At 41.2% G+C, this 25,414-nt stretch overlaps 1 protein-coding gene across 4 annotated transcripts; it reads right to left on the reverse strand.

The window, feature by feature from the left end:
• Positions 1 to 606: 606 nt before the first annotated feature.
• On the reverse strand, positions 607 to 23,695 carry SLC38A4 (solute carrier family 38 member 4). Of its 4 annotated transcripts, XM_030445161.1 has the most exons (17): positions 23,604 to 23,660; positions 21,014 to 21,147; positions 19,253 to 19,489; positions 18,271 to 18,361; positions 16,625 to 16,740; positions 13,234 to 13,307; positions 13,000 to 13,092; positions 12,684 to 12,765; positions 12,509 to 12,591; positions 12,349 to 12,407; positions 11,692 to 11,973; positions 11,494 to 11,573; positions 10,256 to 10,356; positions 9,140 to 9,264; positions 5,573 to 5,717; positions 4,513 to 4,610; positions 3,039 to 3,140 (listed from the first exon to the last, which is right to left on the reverse strand). In XM_030445161.1, exons 3-17 carry the CDS (start codon positions 19,369 to 19,371, stop codon positions 3,039 to 3,041), a joined length of 1,650 nt encoding a protein of 549 aa, XP_030301021.1. In that variant the 5' UTR covers positions 19,372 to 19,489; positions 21,014 to 21,147; positions 23,604 to 23,660. The 4 variants fall into 4 exon arrangements, 3 of the variants coding, with proteins under 3 accessions (XP_030301040.1, XP_008493963.2, XP_030301021.1); XM_030445180.1 differs by lacking the exon at positions 21,014 to 21,147 and having other exon boundaries at positions 607 to 3,140; positions 23,604 to 23,691; XM_008495741.2 differs by lacking the exons at positions 21,014 to 21,147; positions 23,604 to 23,660 and having other exon boundaries at positions 608 to 3,140; positions 19,253 to 19,371.
• Between the last annotated feature and the right edge of the window lie 1,719 nt (positions 23,696 to 25,414).

Consider the following 25,414-nt stretch of genomic DNA (forward strand, 5'->3'; position numbering starts at 1 on the left):
GAGAAAACTGAGGAAGATGTTCATGTCAGAGGGGTTGAGCAGGCATTTGGGTCTGCAGTGCCTCCCTCATTAGTGGGCAGGTTACAAACTCTGGCTGGCTGGGTCTGTGAGTGTGGTTCTCACATGAGCTCATGGGTGCTGGAGTGGCACGTAGACCAGTATATTTTGGGCTCTGATTATACATCAGACAAATATGTAACAGCAGGAAAACCTACAGCTGCAATGATAGGATGTATTTATACAGAAAGCTACCATCTGGCTCACTCTCCTAATAGTGACTATACTTAGCTGCTATATGCTCTGAAGCACAAGGCATTCAGTATCTCTCAGATAACCCCACTTTTAAAGCCAGACATTCTGTACACAGTAATATCTATGCAGCTCCATGAATAGCTAGAAAACAAGGTATGCAAAATGATTATTGCATGAAGGGGCTGCCATCTTGCTCATCTGCAGACACATGGATACAGAAATTTCTCTCTTAAAGGGGAATGCAGGTTTCGTGGTACTTGTGTTAAGGCTCTTGGTTAGACTCTGATGGATTTAAAAAAAAAATAAAATAATCCCTCTCCCGCTAGCCTAAGACAGAAGAAAAAAAGATCTACAGTCTTTGAAAAATTCATTTATTATATAACCATGGATGGTTTTGTAATAAAACTCCTCACAAAGCTTATTGTCAACATTACAAAATGAACAAGAAACTCCAACATCCACCATTCCCAGCAATGCTAATAAGTTAGTGTGCAATATTACTCCTACTCCCAGTGTGTGGAGCAGCTGCATGTAGCTGTGACCAATATATTTTTACTTGAAAAGTGGAAGTTTTGCAGACTCTCTACCTCTTGTTTGGACACCAACATTGACGTGCCTTGAAAAGGCAGTGAGTTATTCCATTGTTCCAGAGCATTTCTGTTACTTTTCTTGACATCACTTATATTTTAGGTGGACTGCAGAAATTCCTTAGTCTCTGTGTGCAGCTGCAGTCAGGATATGTGCTTCTGCTCTGAAGTAACTACGAAGTTACAGTTCAGGTCTTCCAGACGTGTAACTCTCATTAATGAGAAAACAGAAATGAGATTAAGAGAGAAGAGGTGTGCGGATGTATGACTAATAACTCTAGTCCACGTTAAAGGTATTTTCAGTAATAATGCAGCATTATTTGTATTAGTCTGCTTGAAATAGACCAAGAGATTATTGGCACCTTTTTCTTTAAAAAATGCAAAGCCAGACTTAGCTTTCACAAGGAAGCGTTTCCTAGTATATTAAGGATACAGTACTCAAGTGAGCATAAAATCCTGCTCAGAAACGTAGCAGTTGGCATGGAATCTATATTTGAATATGCTTTTCCAGTTAACCTGCAAGTATATACACATTTATATGCACACACAGAATTTAGCGTGAAGCTGAGGAGTGAGCAGAGCCAACTTTTGTGTGCTTTATGGCTTTGAGTTCTCAGGTGTGTGCTCAACAGCTTTCTAAGCTGGAAAATAAAAACTTCAATTACATGAGCCTGGATTTGCCTAAGTGTGTTCAAACCAACAGCTGCACCTTCCCACTCCTTCCCTCTGCTGTGGTGCTAATGTGACTTCTTTGGCTATTTTTCCCTGCACAGAGAGCATATGTAGTGGGTACTCCACCACTCAGCCAGAACTGCAATCTGAAGGGCACCTTAAGCACCATGCAACACAGAATTTGGCCTTATTTTTTTTTTTCTGTCCTGCACAGCTGCACAGCACAATACATTTGAGATTGTCAGCAATGTCTTTTCCTTTGCATACTTTAATTATGTCTGTTGTGGAATACCAGTGTATGCATAGGCAAGGAAAGGTACAGCAGCTGAACACATTACCCAGATTTGTGGTGTACAGTGGTAATCCAGAACTTTGAGGCATCTATTAAAAATTCTCAAGAGGGAAACATCTTGCAATTTATTGTAACATAAGTAGTAAACACCTGAATGTGTTTTTACACAGGTAAAGATTAGGGCTTGCTAAAGGTATATTTCAAACATTGCTGAATACAAATGAACCTTTTACAAACCCACTAATCCAATAGGTTTTCTTTAAAACAATATTAAGTGTATAGCTATGAAAACAGTGACATGTAAAAAATTTTTCAAAAGTCATTTGCCACAAAGTAACATTTTTATAACTAGAGGAAAACAAATATTTATGTACATAAATACATATATTTTTATATATAGCAAATTACAGTTTCCTGCACTGAACATTTATCAAATACGTAAGTACTGAACAATACTGGATAGGGTGCTTTGCCACACCTTGTGGTCTCCTTAAATTCCTGTGAGAATGGAAGACAAGTTTCTATGGAGGATACAACTTGTTCAGTGATGCAAGCTCACACAAGAATTAAAAAAAGTAAAGAAAACAAACCAAAACAAAAACCCACAGTAGAAATTCTTGACCAAACAGGAATGCTCACCTGTTCTTCAAGCACACACCCCAGCACGGGGACTGTGCCAGAGAGCTGTATTCTGTATGACAGCCATCACCTGCTGAGGGTAATGAATTGGGCAACAGATCTGGTCCACTGGCTTGTCAAAGCCATCATTTTTCTGACAGACAGGTTGATAGGGAGCAGTCACCTTTTAGATCCCCTACAGAAACCGTACCCTTTCTCTTGGAGCTGGGCAGCCACTTCCACGAGCTTCAGGTAGAAAACAAGGCACTGGATGGTTTTCTGGCCATTGTCTTTCCAGAGCTCTGGGAACTGTGGTGATTTACCATGATGGGAGAGGTTGAAAAGGGCAGCACCAAGGTATTATTTAGGACTATGTACACAGTTATTTAGGCTTTGAAAACAGAAAGCATCCACACCACACATTTCGTTTCACCTGGCCAGAAGTGCTAAACTCAGGTTCCTAATGCATAAATAATGATCCTTAGTGAAAAGGGTGATGTAGAGTCCATTGGGTTACTAGCAGTTACTAGCTAGGAATAACAGTCCTATTTAGGTGTCCTTCGAAGCACACAATACAAATATTTATGGTATAAAAAGCACTTGGTTTCCTCCACAGGTTAGTGATGTCTGAAACCTGGGGCATTGTAAATCCAGTCCACTACAATGAGAGTCATACTCACAAACATGAAGATTATGCCAACTATGAGGAAAATTAGAGCCTGTAATTGGAAAATTAAATTTCATTAATAATAAAGCAAGTGATTGAGCAGGCTACAGTTCATAGACTATCTCACATTCATGTAAAACCATGGCCTGAGTTTGGGTCATTCTGTGTCACTAAAGTCCAAGTCATGTCATACAGGGCTACATGAATCAAAGTTAGTCTTGTGTGAATTTCAGTTGAAGAGAACCAGGCTTTATAAAACTAGATCTTAACAAAATGTACTTCCTGCCTCCCCCCCCCCATCTATGATTAATTATACAAAATATAAATATTTCTTTTAAAACTGAACAGTTTTCAATGGATGATTATTATCTCTGATATTATCAAGAACAGCTTCAGAGTTAATCTTTTTCATCCTTATAAGACAAGTAGACAAACTCTCTCTTCTCTGAAGGCATTTCTGTATGTATTCAAGTGATTCATGTGCTTGTAGTATCCTTTGCTCTAACTGGGCTATAGTTTACCACAATCTGTCCACACTTAACAATATTCTGCCTCACAGCACAAAGATGAATACTGTACGTGATCTTCGTGCAGGGTGTGAAATTCTAGATGTGCCCAACACTCAGCAACATCAAGAATGAACAAAGAGACCTGAACAAATCTTCACAGCCTCTCTACAACAACAGCTCCCGAAGTGCTTATCAGAAATTATTTTATGATAACAGATCCTTTATACTTGCACTTTTTATTGGTTGAACTTCCACTTCCATGTCTTTTGTGAATGCGTATATAGATGTATATATGAGCATCTGTTTACATTATTATTAAATTTTCAAAGGACATCTCCTTGGTGATACTGCTAAATGTGCAGATAGCTATTGATGTTCAGGATGAAAGGTGGTGTTATGGCAGCCCAGTATAAACATATAAATAATGGAACTCCATCCATATATCGTGTAGATGTATGGATCTGTCTCAGTGGGCAGCTCACCATTACTTAATTATCTCTGCTATACAACTCCTTTCCTAACCTTGACCTCAAATCTTCCTGTTCATCCACAACTGGCCTTCTGCAGTGAACCAACAACTCCTTATACACTGTTGTGATGTTATCCATGAAAGTTCAGGTGTGAAGCAGAGTTTGATGGGACTAAATAAATGCCTCTTTCTAGTGATTTAAGCTACACTTCAACCTGACGCTTACTGTTGCATACCAGAAGGTGTAGGATGTTAGAGGCTTTGCCTTGTGAAACCTGGCTCTCAAAGCTAAGGTGAAACACTGCCTGACCTGTATTTTGAGTGACAAACTCAAAAGACAAACATTTCTGAGCAGATGATGCAAGTTAAAGATCTGAGTACTTGTGACCAGCAGAAAGCATACCCCCTCCCATGCTTCCTTTTGAAATTGCTGCCAGCTCCCTTACCCCGATCTTCTGGGGAGACTTCAGGGGCTCCTTCTCAACAAGCCGCAGGTAAAAGGCAGAAGGGAGGATGAAAATCAGCATGGTTGCTGAAGAGGCACCTGTAAGAGAAAGCAGAGCTGAGTATTGTGCTGTCTGACACATAACCAGTATGGTGAACCTGCAAAAGAGAGCATGAGGGGAGGCAGCTGCTCTTCCAGGCCCAGCTGCACAAAGGGCTCTCTCTGTAGACAGCATTCCTGCAGAGCTGTAGATGTCCAAACACTTGTTTGGATGCTGCGGCCCCAAAGAGGCACTTTTTACCAAGAAAATTTGTTCAGACTGGTGTGGGTGCCTGTGGTACTGATGACTGCATGTGAGTGAAACTGGTGACAAACAGCCACTCCCAGGGTGATCTGACCTTGGAAAGCAGGTGTCAAAAAGAGGGTGGATGATCTGTGCCCAGGAGTGCCTCCTCCTCTCTTCTGGGCAAAGCCCAGTGCAGTGGTGCTGTATGGACTGCTGTATGTATAAAATGCTGTATGTATAAAATATGAAAAAGGCAAGAACTCCATGGAGGTGCCTTTCTCAAGGGCATCTGCATCCCTGAGTCCTCAAGCAGCTCAGAACATGGAGGCCCTTCACAGATCTCTTTGCTCAGAGGCCAAAAGTGACCAAAAGAAAGGGGTAGGGACACAGCTGTGAGTGTCAAAAGATATGTGCCACTTTTCTGCTTTTCATAACGTCACAGTTTGGAAGCCAATAAATTTTGACCAGGCTATAGATGCTCAAAAAACCCCAAAGTTGATTTCCTTCTCCTCCACATGCACTAAATGACCTTTTTATCAACATGCGAATTCCTTATCAGTATACTGGGATTACTGAATTCCTCATGCAAGGTAGCAAGTTAGGTAGCATTTAGGTCTGTCATCTGTTTGGGAATTTTTATTTCTCTTTTAACTTTAATCTGTCTCTATTAGTCTACTGGAAAAGCAAACTGAGATTCTCATTCAGTCCATGAGTGTAAATAACTTCTGGAAAGGATTAACAGAGTAAACAAAAAAAAAATATTTATGAAACCTACCAATAAATCCAAAGATGTCTTTAATAGTAGGGACAAAAATTACAAGCAGGTTATTAAAAGCAAGAATTACTGCTGCAATCAGGAAATGTCTTATCCAGCTGAATGGCCTTCTGGGAAACAGCAATGCACTGATAGATGAACGGATCTGTAAGATGAAAAGCAGCAGGGAAAGTAAAAAAGCTATTAATTTATCTTGGCTTTTCACTTTTATAAATGATCATTGCTAGTTACTCTTGCTGTGAGAAATTCTGACTGAAGAAATGTATTTTCAGTCTTTGATTCCCTTAATGCAGTCTTACTCATATAGATTTTTGAGAACTGAGTTCACAGTTTAATGCAGAAACTCAAATATTTACAGTGTAGAAGAAAGTCAAGTAAATAGGGTGTAAAATCAGGGACACAAAATCTGTTCAACTGGAAGATGCTGATATCTGCAAAAAACCCCTCAAAGAAACCCCCACTATTAATGCTAATCAGCTGAAAAAAATGCATGGGTGAAATCTGACTTGCTGTATTTCTGAACCTGATCCCTCTGAAAATCCCACCAGACTTACGTCATTTACTTTTGTGTAACAAAGACCAAGCTGTTTTATGTCTATTAAATATACAAACACACACACACAAAATATATAGGTATATATATATATATATATATATAAGCATATTTTTCAATGCCATTTGGAGATTATTGCAGGGGCTTCTTTTTGCTCTGCTGCCTTTTTCACAAAACACAGAATTTTCTTTTTTTCATCAGCAAAGATGATAAGAAAGGAAATAGTCAACTGCAAATCCCTTTGGTGACAGGAGATAGTGTTGCTCAGGAGTCCCATGATTATCTTAAAAGATTTGAAATGTAGAAGTTGAACAAAAATGTTTTTGCACTGAAAAAAGATAAAAAATCACTTCTGTTGTGTTCTGTTCTGTTGCTTTGAAATAACAGCTGTTTCTGGATGAGGTTGGCAATTCAATAAATGTATGGAATACTGGCTGATCTGGACCAATCACTTGAAAATACAGCCTGAATTTTAATTTTTATATTTTTAATGTTTTTCAGCCAATATTAGGAAGAGGGAGGCAGGTTGCAAAAATTTTGTAAGGCAGTGTAAAGCAGCTTTATTCCACCAAAGAACTGCTGCCTGCATTCTTGTTCAGTTGTCAGCATCCTGGGCATTATCCCTGCTGTGCCACAATACTCAAAACGAAGCTATCAAACTGAAGTTTAATAGTGACTAATAGTACATAGATCTAGATTTATTATTTTTTTTTTTAGCAATGCAATGATTTATTAAACAAAAAAAGAATGAACTCTGACCACTTCAAGAAAGTGGATGAGGTAGTTAATAAAAAAGCAGTTGATAAACTATACTGCCCATTTGGAGAAATTAGATCTGCTGAGCTGGCTGTCCTGATAGGCCACATAAAATTGTTTGACATGGTGGCTTACAAGCAAATAATATATTCTTGGATGTTCTTTTAATAGAGCAGTTAGTGAAGTGGAATGTGACTGCAAAGCCTTTGGACACTATTCAGGTTTAAAAATTATTATACAGAAAGCTGAAAATGCAAAACACTACATCTGACAGGGAGGAGCTTTTGCAATGCCCTTAGCTTCTTTTCCCATGAAGAGTGGTCAGTTAGTTGAGACTAATGAATCATAGAATATGCTAAGTTGGAAAGGACCCAGGAGGCTCATTAAGTCCATCCAGCTCCTGTCTCTGTGTAGGGCACCCCCAGGATCACACCATGCAGGCTTGGTGCTGTGACCACTTCCCTGGGGAGCTTGTTCTGGTTCTCAACTGCCCTTCTGGGTGAAAAACCTCTTTCTGGCATCTAACCTAAAGCTTCCCTGATTCACCTTCCTACCATTTCCCTGAGTCCTGTCTTTGGTGACAAGAGTGAAGAAATCAATACCTGCCCATCTCTTCCCCTTTGAGGGAGCCATAGGCTGCAATGAGGTCAGGTCACCCCTCAGCCTCCTTTTCTCCAAATGGAACAATCCAAGTGACAATTTAAGCATTTAATCTCTGGTTTATACATGACATTTAAGACAGAACACTGGAGTGCTCCCAGCTGGATGGACTGATCACTCTGGGAGCTTTACACCAGAACTTTTTTTTTTTTTTTTTTTGTAGATAGCCTTGAATGGTGATCAGTGCTCTTAAGTATTTGTCAGCAAGCCTGGAAACAGTACCTATGCAGTTCGTGTTTGCATCCAGGACAACAGAGCAACAGGACCCAAGTGTTACTGTTCTCACTGGATGGGAACACTTCAGTGTGACGTGGATTTCTGGGGGCCCCACTGGCAGTGTGATGCTGGGCTTGTACATGCCGTACAAATGGCACACCAGCCTCCCAAAACTTTATGACCAGGGTCAACTATTTTCTTCCCTCCTGTGTAACAGTGAAAGCACAAGAGACACTTAGAGAGCCTGCATATCTGCTTTTCAGGTGGAGATTGATCCCAGAGGAATGTCAGTCATAGAATCGTATAATTACAGAGTGGTTTGGGTTGGAAGGGACTTTAAAGATCATCTAATTCCAACTCCCCTGCCATGGGCAGGGACACCTCCCACTAGATCAGGTTGCTTAAAGTCCCATCCAACCTGCCCTGGAACACTTCCAGGGATGGGGCATCCGCAGCCTCCTTGGGGAACCTGTTTCAGTGTCTTAACACCTTCACACTAAAGAATTTATTCCTAATGTCTAACCTAAATCCACACTCTTCTACTTTAAAAACACTACCTCTTATCCTACTGATACATTTTCTTATAAGAAGTCCCTTCCAGGCTTTTCTGTAGGCCCTAGGTACCCATAAGTAGACCTCTAGGTATTAGAAGGCCACTATAAGGTCTTCTGGAGGCCAGAAGCAACCTTCTGGCCAAGGCCAAGCAACCTCAACTCTCAGGCTGTCTTCATAGAAGGGATACTCCAGCCCTCTGATCATTTAGTTGTATCTCTCTGTCCCTGTTACTATGGCTAGAGTGTTTTTCCTTGTGAACAGCACCTAGAAGCTCTAAACTTTGCTCAAACATGTGGCTGAATCCTGACTACCTCAGTTTCCTGGCACTTAGCTTCCCCCCTCTGACCACAGAGTCAAGCATGTAAGATGTGCATAGATCCTCTATCCCTCTACCTTGGCAGCCAGGCCTGGAAGTCCTGCACTGATTGTGGCCTTAGCTGCATGTGTCTGTCTTGAGCATGGATGCTACAGTAAGTGCTTATGTCTCTCTTAGGAAACCTTGTAAATGGTTCCAGTATATCCCCAAGCCTCCAGTACTTCCACTGCTGCTCTGATAAATATAGTACAGAGAGAGCCAGAGAGTGACAGGGCAGTTGTTCCTGATTTATTTCTGATTTATTTCTGAAGACAGATTTATTTCAGTCTTTTGAATTTTGCAGCCCTAACTAGCTGAAGTCCTTGCTCTGGTCAAACTGCATATGAGAAAATGTCCCAAATCAAAAATCAGGCTTACATTTCTTCAATGCTAAAGTTTGTCTGTGCTGAGTACATCAGGTCAGTGTATACAAGCCAGCCCTGATTTCAGCTGTAGCTGAAGTGTTACTTACAGGGAAAAGGACAATAGGCACAGTCAGGGTTACAGCCACCAGCACTGCCAGGCGCACTGACAGCAAGAGGGTATCGAAGGTGTACACTTTGGTGTACGTATGAAGTAGCTCATCTTCAACTTCTCCTGTGAGAAGGAAACAGAAAGGAGTTAAATCATGTAAGCAATATCTGCACATGCAAAAAGATCTTTATACCACAGCCAGATAAGATTAGCTTTGGCCCAGCTGCTGTCATCAGATATGTGGTACGGGCTAGGCATGGAAGAGGAATTCTCACAGCATGACCAATGCAAGTCCATCATCCAGAGATGACGAGGGTATTATGGCTCTGAGGTGATGCTTTGTACTCCAGTAGCTCAAATTACTTTCTCTAAGTCATTAAGTGGGTATGGAAATTCAGGTAAAAATAATTTCCGTGATACAAAAGAGGAAGCAATCCACTGAACTGGGCACAGGTTCCTTTGCCCTCCACCCAGGTGTCCCAGCTCTGAGACAGAGCCCTCCTGACACAACTCTCGCAGACTGTGCTGTAGCATTCAGTTCTCTGCTGTAATGGAGGAACTAACAAGGTAAAAAGAGGTGGCGTTTGCATAAAATGTTGTGTTAATTCAGGGACTGCTCTGTTTGCCTACTGGTTAGTCAAGCTCATCTGTATTTTTTTTTTACACTAGAATGATTTGCACCTGTTTTTCAGCATACGTGAAGCTGAATTAGTGGCATCAGAGCCAGGGTGGGTAGCATTTAATAGTGTCGTGTAAAACTGTTGAGCATTAGAGTATTTTTAGTACAGTCACTCTTGGCCTTTGCCAAGGGCTAAATTTATAGCAGCTTGTTATCTGAGTTCACATAACCAAGAGATATATGACTGGTCCCCCTAGTAGGTGCCTCTGAGTCTCTCATGGGTGAGGATCTTGTGGCCTGGCAGCTGGATAAGTCCCACTGGGACTCCTGTGTAAACTTCAGGAGTTTACACACCGCATATTGTTTGAATAATGCATACACTTGGATTCAGGCCCACACAAAATACAGGACCACGTGAGCCTCAGCATGCTAGAACTACCTCACCTGCTTTAAAATGACAGGAAAAATACTGCAGAGCCCAGGGCTTTGACCTACCGTAGAAGGTAAGGTATCCAAAGAGGGCAGCCAGAAGATACATGATAAGCATGCCAGTGATGGAGATATTTGAGACATTCTGCATCCGCTTTCGGGAGCGGCTGAAGTAGAAGAGAGAGAGTAATAGTGATAGTCTTTTAAAGCCTCTATTTGTACAAGAAGTACTCTGAAGAGTCATAGCTCTACTGACATCCACTCACTGCCTAGTAAGCTTATAGCAATTCTACTGTTTATACAGGGCTGCTTACTCAAAGCTTCGCAGCTCAGTGCAGAACAGAACAGACTTATCAGAAGTGTGTTGAAACAGCACTCCTACTGCTTAGTGACAACTTATAAATGTGACACAGTGTTCTGTATATCATGATTTATGTACTATCAGTCTCAAAAGGTACATTTAAAATTAAAAATGGAGTGTCTGTAATTACATGGCTGGTAACAATAATAGACAAGAGCTTTCAGTAAGCACTATGTGAACACACCTTACATCTGCATAGGGTTGTTCTGGAGGTTGATGAACCTCCTGGAGGTCAAATCCTTCCTTTAGAAATCCTTTGCTTAAAGATTTAGTGTAAAAAAAAAGCCCCACAACACTCTTCAGTTTATAGGACCTGGAAGGTTATTCCCAAGTCATCTGAGGATTTTTATTTCTTCTGAGGTTAAAGCTGCTGAAATAGGAGCTAATGGGTCCCAGCCTCCTTGAGTTTTGCAGCACAACCTCCTGTAATGCAATTCTTGTTTTGAACAAATGCTCTTTCTCAGTCCTTCTCAACTGTCAGCTCTGTGCTGATTTAAGAAAGGGTATTTGAGTATTGATACTTGATAAGCAAAGTATGCTGAGTGATAAGTGTATGTAAGACAGTCAAAACAATGACATCCCAAGAAACTTTAAGAATAAGCAGCAGCTGACCCAGACACAGAAATCATTAAGATATTATTAGAAACTAGAATTATCTGTATCTATTCAATGAAGTTCCCTAGTATATTCTGCATCATTCAAAGGACTGTCCAGATTCCTTCTTTCCTAAGTAAATATTGTTCAATGCAGCTACCTGAATAGTGTTTCTCTGTCACCAATATCTGACTATTAGGTCAAAGCAAAGCCAGTATCTGCTCACTGTGGAAAGCAATAAATCAATAGCAGGTGGGTGTCTACACACCAGAAGTCAAGGCAGAACACGTAGAAAGTGATCTTTAGCTATGGTTAACTGGAAGTATGGGACAAAATTTAAGAACCTTACTCTTTCAGTTCACTGTATATTGGTAGCACCTCAGGGTGGCATACGAATGCAAATGCCAGGATGGGTATTGTATAGGCAGTCTGTAAAATAAAGCTCCCATTAGTAAGAATGGTCACTGCTGTACCCCGTTCTTTTTGCAGGCAGCAGTTTAGCTGTAGTCTGAATGGCCAAAAACAAATCCTACAGAATCTCCCTTACCCGTGAATTGAACACAAAGTACTTTGGCTGACAAGCATCACTGACATGATCACTGTGTGCTTCATATTCGACACCACTTTGGGGAGAGATATCTTTTGGCTCCTCAAGGCCTGGCAAGTGCCCAGCTGTGTTGTCCATCATGAAATTCACACCAGAACCAAGAGACTCATTGGGTAACATGACCAGGTGCATTGGCACCGTGCTGTTGGTGGCAGTCCAGTTTTCAGCTCCATGGTCCATGATAGGGAGAGGACAAGATATTTGGGATTTCTTGAAGATTACCTACAACAGAATAGATGATATCATCAGAAGAGTTCCACCATAGGAGGTTATACTTACACTGAGGGTGTGCCAGCAGAAATAAAACAGGCACACAGAAGAGAAAGGGGAAAGAGATGGAACACAAAACCAAGTGTGATAGCTCCTGCTTCTCCTGCAAGTATTTATTGTTACTCTGCCTCTTTTGTTGTCCTGCTTTATTTTTCATTCTCAAGTGGGGTTTTTTTGTGTGTATTTTTTGATTTCTTTTACCAACAGGCTTGTTGATTTGATTTCCTTGCAGGTTCTATTTTAACTTCCCCATTAAATTGCCATAGTAAGAAATATAACAGCATTGCACAGTGTTTGCTTAGAGACAATACCCAAGCAGTCACCTACCACACTGACAAAGAAAACCATACAGGTCAGCGAAAAACCACTCGTGTAACCAAGATAACCTGCACAGCAAGAAAAAAAAAAAGAAAAACAGTTCAGCTACATATCAATTCACAATCTTAATAGAAATATGAAATGAAGTTAACCGGGACATTAAGCTTACCCAAGCTCTTTAGAAGGGAGAGGGGAAGAATAACTGCAATTGTTACAAGTATGATGAGGTAGTTGCCATTTAGGTACCATTCTCTAAAGAGGAGGAATAAAAGTTAACAATCATTATCATTGGCATCAAAGTGAAAAATTTTAATTTGAGTTTCAGGCTGGGCAAAGGTACTTACCCAGAAGTCTCTTCAAGTTTCATAAATGCTCTGATCACTTCAGGAAGTTCATATTTAATAATAAAGAGGTAGCTTGACATTGCTGAAAAACCAAACAACAACTTTAGAGAAAACAACATAGTTCCAACAGAAATGATTTTTTTTTAAACATTAATGCTGCCTGAAAAACATTGTTTTGGGAAACTAGTTTCTGCTGAAGTAGAGGAATAAATTTTGTTCAAATAACTATGTAACTATGTTCCCTTCATATTCATAACTTCTGTAGATAACCACAAAAATATTAGAAAAGATTTTCCTGAAAACATTTGTCTCTTACCTCCTATGTTCTGCATTGTAATTGCAATGAAAACAACACACTTCCCTGGCCAGCCAAATGCCTTTTCTCCCAGTTTTTCATATATTAATGATCCTGAAAAAAACACACAGAGACACAAAACCACAAAAAAAGAAACCTGGGCTACTGCATTGGACACATCTGATGAACAGCATTCCAAAGTAAAATGCATGCATGCAGCAGGGACTTCGTCAGTCACAGCCTTAATCCTTATACCTCCTTCTTTTGATGTCTTCAGTAAGAGGTGGACCGAGTAGAGCGACAGGATTGCTACGCTGAGCAGCAGAACTCTGCAAGGCAAAGGAGAAATCAGAATTCCAAGAGGACATCAGAGACACTCAGTTGATTTCAGCAAATACTTGCTTGTTCTCAGGAAGCTCAGGGTGTAGTTTGCAGCAAGTTTGTGCTTTGGGCTTCCAATGCTAACTACAGAGATGCCAATTGTAGCTTTGTTGGTGGGTGGTGAGGGCAGTGCTGGAGTGGCTGCCCCTCTGGAGGGACAGGGGCATGCAGTCTGCTGATGTCAAACCTGTCACCTATGCCAAAAAGCTGCTGTACCTTGCCAGGCTGGCAGAGCACAGGGAGAAGCCAGCACAGATCATTAGGGTCAAGGCCCACAAGAAGGGAACAGAGGAGGAGGAGGAAGGTGCCGCTGTCTGCCTTGGGCACCATTTATCCTCCATATATGAGTGCAGTTGCACCTCATGCACCCCAAAAGACCTCAGGGCTTGTTTAACTACAGGTAAGCACCAATTCTGTCTTATGCCACAAGGACAGAATCTTATATCTTAACAAGAATCTGATAGAGTAAAGAGTTTTCCATGCGAAAGTCAAGTTTTTGATCTCTTACCTGCTCCCTGATTTTTCATTTTAATCTCTCTCCTCACTCAGAACAACCAAAAAAAAACAAAACCCAAAGCATAACTATGACTTCAATGCCAGCTCCTGGCTCTGGCTATTGACTACTTTTGATTTCTGCCATGTCATTGTGAAGCTGTGGAGTTTAGCTTGAGATGCCCCCTTTGCAAAGTACATCAGAAATCTTGTATAATCTAAAGCACAATGTGACACTGGAAAACCTTCCCTTGCAGCACTTGCAGCCTCCTCTTCTAGCCCAGTCCACTTGAAGGCACTGCTGGTGCCTGAATTCATTGGTTCTGATTGCTGCTCTGATCATTCCACACAACTTTTGCATCCTATTTGATTTCAATTACCTGGTCCGTGTGAAAAACATGGTTTTTGTGACATTTTCAGGGCTTAACATCATGGGCAGCATATCTTATTACTGTAACCACCTTGCCATCAGCCTGCACAAGTGTTGGTGCAGAAAGGGAATTGATGATAAAATAACAGAGCTAGTAAATACTCGTTTGCCTCACTCCATGGCTGAACAGGAGGTTGTGCCCACTTCCCACTTCCACTCCACTGACAACATGGTTTTGTATAGATAAAGCAGCCAATGATAAGTAAGTTCATAAATGAGATACAGTTTTAGAGGAGGCATAGGTCCTGGGGCCAGGTGATGGGGTCCAGACCATCTTATTTTTCTCTCAAGTTTCTTTCTCCAGGAGACAGACAGCACTAGAGACTTGATGTGAACAGAGCTGCCTTTCATGCTGTGGGCTCATGCAATATGATAAGAGGGGATCATGTCTGAGGTCACAGCATACCCTGCCAAGATGGCATCCTTCTGGATCAGGGACACCTATGTAGCACCCATTCAGAGATATGGTCTCCATGTTCTGACACATTAGCTATGGAAAACCAAAGCCATCATAGTTGCACCTCCTAAATTGTGCCAGGCAGCAGGAGTGATGCTCCAGTGTATGCTCTGTGCCAATGCAAACCTCCCCCATGGGAGAGGAGGGTATAATGGGAACTTCTGGAGAGCTTCTGAGTTTTAGGAATGCTTTTGCTTTTGCCCTGTAGAACATCTTCCAGCAGGAGAGCATTTAGGCAACATGAGATCTGTAAATCTGAAAAAATTTCATCAATGCTGCCGGCATCGTTTAAATTAAATTTAATGTCCAGCAGGTTCCATTTAGTAGGTGGGGTGTTTCTGTCATGCTAACACTAACATCATGATCTGTGAAAGCAGAGGAACCTCCAGCAATTGTATGCATGCTATGGGGGTAACAGTATCCCCACACAGTTTTATACTTTTAAATAAAACTTTCTCTACCAGAAGGGAGATTGTTCTCATTCAGGAAGTATGAAAGCAAGACAGAAAAATAATGAGCTATGGGAGGAGGCATCTTTGGTTCTTGCTGTTTAAGACTCCTCAGGGTTGCTTTAACATTACTCCCTGCTTTAGTATCACCATTTGTACAGCCATTTAGTACTGCTAATGTCATTAGGCTTATATAAGTTGTTTTTTAGCCACCTATGTGAACCAACAAAGCCTTAAAAGTAAAGATATTACAAAGGTAATGTATTTTATGTTATTTTATTTATTTTTAAAATTTTTTTCCTCTAGTGAAGCTTTCTTTTCAGTGGTAATTTATGATCATACTAGTTAGTACAAGTGCTCAGGGAAAGTTGGAGGAAAAACAAAATGCATTTTTCAGACTCTTATGCAATCAATTTTAGAACCAGCTTCCATTTTTCAATCTGCAAATACTGTATCTAAACAATCTGAGTGCAGATGCTGGAAAGTACTTCTCCAGGAAAGCATTTGCATCTACAATTAATTTTCAGTTACAAATTCTATTGGCAAGAGTGGAGGTGTTTCTTAGCAACTAAAAAGTAAATGTAGCATTTCAAATGCTGTTGCTGTCTTAGTTACACCATCTCTGGAAGAAAGAAGCTGTATAATGGTAGCCATGCAACCTGATTTAAAGCCTTGTTAGATTTCAGTAAAGGAAAACAATGGCCTATTCTCATACAGTAGTGTCATGATGAATTCCAGCCTCATAGGGGATTATATTTAGGGCTTCATTTAAAATTAAACCCAGTTATTTAGAAAAAGGGAAAACAACTTCTTTTTTACAGTCTGTCTCATTTTACACGGTTATCCATAGAGCAAAATCTTCATATGGCTACCTGTTCCTGTCTATCAAACCCCATTTTGCATAGATACTGTACATCAGCCACATACCAGTGCTGTCTGTGCACATTGAGTACAAATAGACTTGAGGGATCTGGATAAATCTGTGAATGCCTTTACATTCAAAGTGTGCTGCTATTTCAGACTTACATGAAATATTCTTCCATATTTTTCCATTTCTACATAGTGATTAGGTGGTGGGGATGACGTAAACATATACTTTTTGGGTGATTTACTTCCCTTGTTGAATTCCCATACTGCACCAACAAGATTGCTGTTGTTATTCTAGGACCAGTATACTGTAGTTCCCCTCTGGTTTTTGACTGCACAGTATCAATTCACAGTCATGTTCCTGACACAAAACAGGGCTAAACTGAAAAACAAATTATTTGTCAGCAGTGGACGGTTCCTTGTGGTGCAGATAAAATGTTTTCATTACAGATGATCTTACAAAACTTTTCAGCTAACAAAACAAGCTTAACATACCTCTCTAACCACAAAAAAACCTTACATCCAGCTCACTGCTTGTATTTTATTTGGGTTTTTTTTCTATGTACTTACACAAAAAGGATAATTCCTGTGTTTGCCATGGCATAGGAGAGCCCTAAGATGCCACTGCCCATGATGGCATTGCTGAGATTGAATGAGGACATTCCAAAGGAAGCTCTGCCCCGGTGCTGTTGTGAGCAAGAACAGAAAATGACAATTAAGTTGCATTTTACTGAGCACAAGAGACTAATTGTTCTCATTGCTAGTTTCCCCTGTATTGCCCCCTTGTGTAGTGAAATGAGGCAACCAGGTGCCACTAATTGCCAGGGAGTGAGCATGAGCTTGTGTCAAGCCCACCTGTGCCTAATTAGGGTGGGCCCCCACTGCGCATGAGCAGGACCAGGGGGCCAATAAATAATTAAATAAAAGGGCCTTTTATTGGCCCCCTGGTCCTGCTCATGCGCAGTGGGGGCCCACCCTAATTGGGCACAGGTGGGCTTGACACAAGCTCATGCTCACTCCCTGGCAATTAGTGGCACCTGGTTGCCTCATTTCACTACACCCTTGATCCTTAACTTTGGAAGGTTCCTGAACCCACAGGTGCTCACCACCATACGGAATCTTTTTACCCCCCAGTCCAGCTGTGAAAATAGGTGTTCACCTCTTCTCCCGTTGTCTTTGTCAGGCTACAGCCCTGACAGGGGACTGAGGTGATACAGCCACAACTGGCTGTGCTGGCCAGCCTCAATAGAATTATGTGCTGATATCTGATAGGTTTCCCAATTATTGATTTTAAAAATGCTGATTTTTTTTTAATGTAATCCAATCAATTTGTGTTTTTTTTTTTCTCCAAGTATGACATGCTTCTTTCTTTGAGGAGATAAAAGTGTGTCTGGAGGGGGGAAGGAGGAGGAAGGTCTTTGTGACTCAGAATGGAGGCAAGAGAGCACAAGACAAAAAACTAAAAGGAGCTGGTGTATGTGAGGGGGAGATGGTGTGTGAGGGGGTCACTTCTTACACCAAGTGGAAAAGAAAGGTGTGGAATATGGCTCTTAATTTTATCTTGCAATCATGAATAATATTTTGTTTGTTTGTTTTACTTCATCAGTCCAAACAAAACCTGTAACAGGACTAAAAAAAAAAAAGAATCCTTTCTTTTCACCAAGTTCAAAAAGTTGAATCCTAAACAGAGAGATACCCACACACATAACCCAGGGACTGGTGCTGTGCTTCCCTCTGCATGTGGAGTTGCCTTAAAGTCATGCTGAGTGTGTAATGCTCAGCTCTGTAAAGCCAAACATGACTGTCCCTGCTTTAAAGGGATGTGGATTCATTTGCACTGATGCTGGAAATGAACAGTAAAAGCACACAGGCACAAACACTCTTGATACAGGAGTAACAAAGTTTCTCTGAAACAAACTTGTCAGAAATACAGGTGCAGCCACAGACCTGGCTGAACATCATGGGTAAAATAACATGAGTGCTACTGAAGTCCAAGTATGATTTGAGAAACTTTTCTTATTACTTGTTTAGGAGAGACCCAGTTTTACTTGCAAGACAATAGAAAGGGTTTGCTGCACTTTAGAAAATGTGTTTACTCCTCCACAGCCAAGATTATGCTGATCGAGCTCCAGACTAACTTTGCTTACTGCCACATTTGGAGAAAGATTCAGATCAATAAGACTTTGTAATTAGCCTTAAAAATTAATAAAACTTACATATTCTTCAGTGTATTCTTCCAATTTCTTTTTACCCAAATATCCATTTGTAAGGAACTTCTGGCTTTCTGCATCATCACTAACAAATGGTCTGAACATGAAGAAAAATAAGAAAATATTAGATAAACTTCTTGGCACATGTTATGTTCAAGCAGTGACTTATGTCATTAGTGGAAACTTTCCTTTCACGTTATAATGAATATTTGAAACCCATTCAGAAAAAAAATCTCTTTTCTCCGGTAAGATTTTCATGTCCAATGGCATGAAAATGGCATACTAGATCTTTGCTTTGCAGTGCAATTTAGTTTCAGCAGTCTTGAAATTCTATCTGATTGGAGATGCTGGAAAGTAACAATTCCTTGCTGCCAGCAGCGTGCTAATGCTGAGCACGTACTTCACACCCGAGGAACACAGTGCCTTGCAAGTGCCCTGCTGGAGGTACATTCTGGTGTGTTCAGCAAGCTGAGAGCTGAAGGTTGGTGGCTGCTTTTGCAATGTCCCAGTCAGGTCCCCCAGATGCTGGTGCTATGGTGGGTCCTGCTGGAGATGCCTGACTCTGTGTTGTTCCCTCTGGAGCACTGGAAAAACACTGGTCCTCTCCAGGGCTGAGGCACAGAGGCAGCATGCTCAGGTTGCACTGCCCTGGCAATGTATTCATTTACATGTGGGACTGGAGAGGTTGGAAGTTGCCAAGTGGGTGCTGAGGGCTGAGAGCCTGCAGAGGTGACTCCAGGTGGTGGCCAGCAAGGGGGACCCTAGGTGCTAGGCACATTATCCTCCATGGCACAGAGCAAGCAGTGCTGGTGCTGTGGGCAAACACTAGCTAAGCAAACATGATCACCATTTCAATTAATTTCAATTCCATCATTTCAAAGTAGTACCTAGGGAATGTCTTGAGGCCCAGCTGCCACTAGTGAAGCTTGGTTTTTTTGATTACAGCTTTCTAGCCTTAAGGAGAAAACCTTCCCATTGAAATGCTCACCTGCTAATTGCAGCCTTTTCTGAATCAGCCAGCTCCGGGTAGTTGTCTTCAAGGCTTTCCCCACTGTTGCTCTGATCATCAGGTTCGATGTTGACCTTTTGCAGCTCCATTCGATCCATTAGAGCTATCAGCTCTTTCCAGCACACACACTTGCTCCCTCAGGGTAAACAGCACCAGCACCCTGCCACCTGCTTGCGGGTCCCCTCTACCATGCGGGGACTGCCAGAACACTCTGTTCTGCAAACAAAACACAACAGAACTCATTAGAGTTTTCCTCAAATTAGATAAACCAGTATGAATAGTTTGGTTTGTGTTTGCTCTTTGTAATAGCATTAAGAGAGGGAACCATTGCAGACTGGGAAAATTCTGGGCAAGCACAATGTCCCTTTATGTGCCGTCACTTGGCCCTTTGTCTCCCTTGAAATGGTAAAGAGTGAAGTGGCCAAGGGTTGCACAGGGGATGTTCAGCATCTGCCAAAATTACCAGGCCAGAAGAAAATAATTTCTTGAACTGCTGCACTTGAATATCCAGGGGATGGTGATGTAGAAGCACTTGCTGTTAAAAATGAAGTATGTCAAGGCTTCCCTAATACTGCTTCAAAACATATGTACATTTCAGGGAAAAGCTCAGTGTTTCAGATCATTTGTTGTAAGATTACTGTTGTCATAGATTTAAATGTTTATAAGATCTACCCCTTTCACTGGATCTGATAGAGGTAAGCACCTCTGTAGGAATGCTCCTTGGATAATTAGGAGTTGCGATTCTGGTTTTAAATATATTACTTGTTTTAAATATATTCCTGGTTTTAAATATATTTGTGGCTAATCCTTACTTGTCCCACAACTAGAAATTCTGCCTCACACTGAACTTTTACTGGACATAATTTTACACTGGGTATAAGCCTGACTATCTTTGTCCTTTTTAGAAAAATTACTGCCATTTGAAATCTTATAAATAAATGCTCAGCTCTCTGTTTCTATATGGACCAAAGGAAACTTCAAACCAAAGTTACGAAGAGGATTTAACCTCTGGGATTTCAGCAGTTTCACGTTACCATTCACACCTACAGATACACATTTACATTCATTTCATCTTTCCCAGATTCAAAAGGAAAACACTGTGCAAGGAATGTTGCAATTTTAGATTTTTTTCCCTTCCTGAAGAGATTCCTTGAGGCATCTTATACCTCCATTTCACAGCTTAGGAGACCAAGGGGCACCCAGGTGAAGGGAGCAAGCACAGAGCAGGTGTCACATTGCTGGCACCCCTGGGGCCAGGATTGCAGACTCCTGGCACTCTACCTGCTACCTTGCAGTCAGCACACTAGTTGGATCCATCACATTTTTCATAAATATCCCATGCTAAATGTAGCCCAGCACTGTGTGATAGCAATATCAGAAGACACCACAACAAATAATGTCTATGCCTGGCCTTTTGTAACACTAAACCTGCAAATATTTAATAGCCTTTTTACTCTTTTGCTTTTATGGATGTATAGGTCCTCATTTGATAGCACGACCTTCACTATCCTGGTCACACACTATTTTTAAGGACATCTACAAACGTATTTGTAGTGGCCAAATGTTAGAGTGCACGTGCTTAAAATGTAAATGTAAACTTTAAATACCAATCCTGGAGGCTAAAACTGACTCCAGGCTAGAAATTATAGTCAGCTTCCTTGCTTCATACTAAAAATATTCACCCAGACCAGACAACTGAAAAGCAAAAGCAATATGACAGTGCATTAGGAGATTTCCTACCGGAGAGAGCGGCTGTGTTTATTCCATTCTGCTGCCGTACAGGGAGTGTGTGTGAGGGGATGGATGAGTAACTCGAGCCTCAGGGCAGAGCCGCCGGCACTCGCATTCCAGTGGCCGGGAGGAGGGGGGGGGTTCTCCCGGCTTGGGATATGAATAACTCCAGGAGACAAAAAAAAAAAAAAAAAAAAACCACCAAAAAAAAAACCCACCCAAAAAGCCCCCAAACCAGCTGAGCCCTCCCCACTGTGGTTTCATTCACAGAACCATCCTCGAATGCAGACATTAATCTGCCTATGGAACAGAGTGTTTCCAGTTCCTGATACTTTATTTTTAATCTGTGGTGTAAAAGTCAGACAAATCTGACTGTGCTTAGCCCTGTTCTGGTAAAGGGTAAAACTTCTGCCTAACGCTTGTCAGAGAAACATCTTTTCCAGAAATGGCAGTCCAAAAAATGCAGATTAGAAAAAAGGAAAAGTAAGCAAAAAAAAGTTGCCAGGAGTTAAATTATACAGAGATTAGGCTGAGGAGGGAAGTCTGTGCTGCACAGCAAGCACAATTTGGAAAGGGGAGCAAAAATTGACTGAAAACACACGTTACAGTGTAAGAATCATCTGGACATTGTCCTGTCAAACATTTACACAAGTAGTCTGACTTATGGGTGTCACCTCAAGAGGCCGTAGAACTACTGCATGAAGCAGTGATTTGATTTTAATTTTTAATTTGTGAATTCCTAAATGACTTCTGTTGAAGGTGTAAAGCCTCAAGTGGTGAAATTAAATCTGCTGAGAACCTGATTTCTTACAACTGTCACTTTCGAGGAAGTAGAAAGGTAAAGCCCAAGGGGTCTGCAAACCATGTGTTGAAAGCCAGTAGCATAAATAAGGGCAGGATGAGACCCATTGGAACAGGCTCAATATTAGATTCAATCCTGCAGTCACTAATAAAGATGGTTGCAACCAATGGTGCCTTTGAACTTCAGCAGAAATTGGCAGAGCTGGTCCTTAGTTGGTAGAAATCCACCTCTGCAGGTTCCTAATGCTGCAGGTACTGAAAGGCTCAGGAAGATGCTGAGGTACAGGTAGCACTTGTTCTCCATGAGCAATGTAGAAAGCACAGAGCTGCTACCCCTTCACCCAAAGAGGAAAGGGGGTCTCTGCTCAGCCTGCAAGATATTTAGAAAAAGGGGATGCACTAGCTGCCTCTGTTTAAATTAAACTCTGCCTACAGCAGAATCACACCCATGTCCATGGCCCTGACTGGTAGGTGGGTGCTCAGTTGCACCCTTGCAGGGATTCATGCCAGTTGGACCTCTGCTCCTGGGTGAAGGCCAGGCACTAGGACAATGATGGCGTGACAGGACACAGCTTCCAAGGATGGGCTGGCCCTGCCAGAAGCTTAGCACATGATATTGGAGAAGAAACACCAAAGTTCATCTGCTTTATCTTCCCTGGAGTTTCATGCTTTCTGCTCCAGGGTTCTGAATTTGGTGCCTAAACCCTGTTTCAAGCATTCAAACCCATCACCACTTGCCTGGCTTCCTTTTCCTACAGAGGAATTTTGTGAGATTGGAAATAAACAAAAAGCTCTCCACTTCTTTCTTCCCTTTAGTTAAAATCAGTAAGCTTTCCCCTTTTACACAGAATAAAAACCTCTTAGTGCTGCAGCGTTCCTTAAACTTGGCTTCCTTGCTCTGATGGTTTCCCTGCCTCTTGTGGCACTGGACTGTATAGAAAAGATTCTCCTTAAAGTATGGCATTAAAGAGGAAATACTGGTTGCAAAAGTTTCACCTATTATTAGAAGGAAATTATTTATGGCTATAAAACTATTTCTCTCTTTAATGACAGAATACTGTTCTGCAGCTTTTATTAAAAAAAGGTTTTCAGAAATGAGTCAGAAAATGATAAAATTTTTGGTATCTGATTTCACAACATTATTGATTTCTGTCCAGTCTGCAGTTTGGACGTTAGGAGGATGGACAACCGTGGACCAAATAATGCCGGGTCACAGATGTGACAAACATTTTAATGGATTTGGCAGTATCAAGGTTTGTAAGCTCTGCCATAGTATCTGCTTTAGCAGATTTTGCAGGATTCTTCATCTTCATGACAGTGACTTTATAATACTATTGTCTGTGCATCTATTTCAAAACTAAATAAGTGCTATCAGTGAGAAATAAATAATTAAAATGCAAAGTTTGCTTTCAAGTAAGCTTTTTTCTTTTATTTACAGTGATTTTAGCCAAGTAAATCAAGAGCCTTGGAAAAAAATCCCAGAAGTTAGCCAAGGGCTGCAAAGGAAAGCAAGCATTCATTTCTTAATTCCCTGGTCAATTTTAAACACCTTTTGCTGTGTCTTTGGTTTCTTCAGTTTTGATTTGCTGTACACAGATAAAAAAGGAATAAATTTCATTCCTGAAGAAACACCAAAGATCCTTGCCAAAATAAATTACCATGTCAGTAAATCTTAAGGAGCCCATCCTTCACATATTTAAAAAACAGTTAAATTTCTAATTCTCAGTTTTTAAAAGATTTAGTCAGTGTCTAGAATACCTTGATCAAAACATTGTAAAGAAAAAAGCTGTAGGTTTACCTCTGAGTCAAGCAGGTTTTCTTGCTCCCTTGCTAAGCAGGTTAGATTTTTTAGGAATTGCACCTGTGATGAAAAGTTTGCTCATGTGCAACCTAGAGCAGTTGGACAATGATTTAAAGACAAATGGGACTGTATCAGATGAACCAATCAACAGCTGCTACACCCAACAACTCCCTTTGACAAACTTGCGTCAGCTCTTTTTAAAAAAAAAGGGGAAAAAAAAAAAAAAGAGGAAAGGTAAATCAGTTTATTGGAGCACACTGAGGGCAAACATCTCAGTTACCAGAGCTATTTGCTCTCTGAGCTTAGTGCTGTTACAAAATGCACTTCCAAGGGTTAGATCACGCTTTCACTTGATAGTTTTGATTTTTGAATGAGGAGCATGCATTAAACTTGCAGTAGCACAAGAGTAATTAACCTGGAAAATAGGACCTGTGAAAAATGGTCAAGGGCTTCCACATTGCTCTTATCCCTGTGAGCACAGAGCTACATAGAGGTGTGTGTGGCAGGACTTGGTCAGAGGATTATGATTTCTAACAAGAAACTGCCTTAGTTTTCCAGTTGGAATATTTACCATAATTTTAATTGTGGAGGTATATGTCAAGTGACAAATGCCATTTGCAATATAGACCTGTAGAGAAGTATTTCATTGCCTGTGATGTGCCTGTATTTTTTTAGAATTTACCACCTTTCCTCCAACTAAACTATGACCACAATTAAAAACCCAAATGACCCTACAGCCCTCCTTCCTGTGTAGGCTGTGTGATCAAGGCCCTCAGACTTGCCTGGCTGGAAAGGCAGGAAGGCAAACGAGGGGATGTAATTTTTAATTCTTAGAGTATCCCGTGGAGCACTTCAGACCTCTTTAGCTCAGGCTGAGTGACAGCCTGTGGGCTGCCTGCTTGCTGCCAGCACTGGCTGTGGTGTGCTGTTTTGTAGTTTCCCACCTCCAAAAAAATCCTGGTTCCAATATAGACTCAGACAAGCAGTGTAACAAAAGCAAGCTCTGTCCCCATCAGTTCTGCATTCCCATGAAAACATAACTGACTGTAAACTCCGTCATGCCATATGATGCCAGAAGTAGTACAGTCCAAAGATTAAGAAGTACAAAAGGTCCTATCTTGCTTTAAACCTATCACAGAGGTGGAAAAATAAGAAAACTTTTGGACTTAGGCTGATCGAAGGGATTTTGAGTCTGAGAAATGCCCATATTTTCCATTGAATCATCTGGTCTAATGAGGGAAACAGACTCCCTCTAAAGCCTATGACACAGAATAGGTGTCCCTTATGATTTAAAGCAGTTCTCAATTGCCTGCAAGAATCATGGTTTGGCACCAAACTCTTCTGTTCCATTCTGAGAGGGGCAGAGCTCAGGAAGGGCTGGGGCAGGCAGCCTTGCTCCCTTGTGTCTGCTTGCTTTGCAGGCTCAACAGGAGTGTGCCCATAGGCAGTCTCCTCACTGTGCTCTTGTTCATGAGGATGTCTCATGTGATGACAGGGGAGAGAAAAACATTTCTTTAAACAAATGAAAATAAGACTGTAAACCATAAAGCAATCAGCAGGGAGATGGGTGGACGGATGTACTAACAGATCAGCAACAGCTGTGAAAATTACTTCTGGTACGTTTTTGGAACCTGATTTAAGAAGCAATTATCAAGAATAGAGTTCATTTTGTTTTCAAACACCACAGATATCCATTTCTATGTCCAATACTCATCGAGCCCAAGCAGTGTGGCACAATTCCCTCTGGAGAGAGAATTCTCGCTGGGTATTCAGATGGGCCTTTCCTCAGAGCATGGAGTTGTCAGGAC

This window comes from Calypte anna, chromosome 1, assembly GCF_003957555.1.
Source record: "Calypte anna isolate BGI_N300 chromosome 1, bCalAnn1_v1.p, whole genome shotgun sequence".
In the NCBI taxonomy this organism is placed as follows: Eukaryota; Metazoa; Chordata; class Aves; order Apodiformes; family Trochilidae; genus Calypte; species Calypte anna.

Coding starts and splice junctions, on each gene's coding strand:
- SLC38A4 (XM_030445180.1), bottom strand. CDS start 19,371: ATGGATCGAATGGAGCTGCAAAAGGTCAACATCGAACCTGATGATCAG. Junction 12,408..12,508: donor CTCCCTTCTAAAGAGCTTGG/GTAAGCTTAATG, acceptor CTTGCTGTGCAG/GTTATCTTGGTTACACGAGT. Junction 10,357..11,493: donor ATATACAGTGAACTGAAAGA/GTAAGGTTCTTA, acceptor CTTCTACTTCAG/CCGCTCCCGAAAGCGGATGC.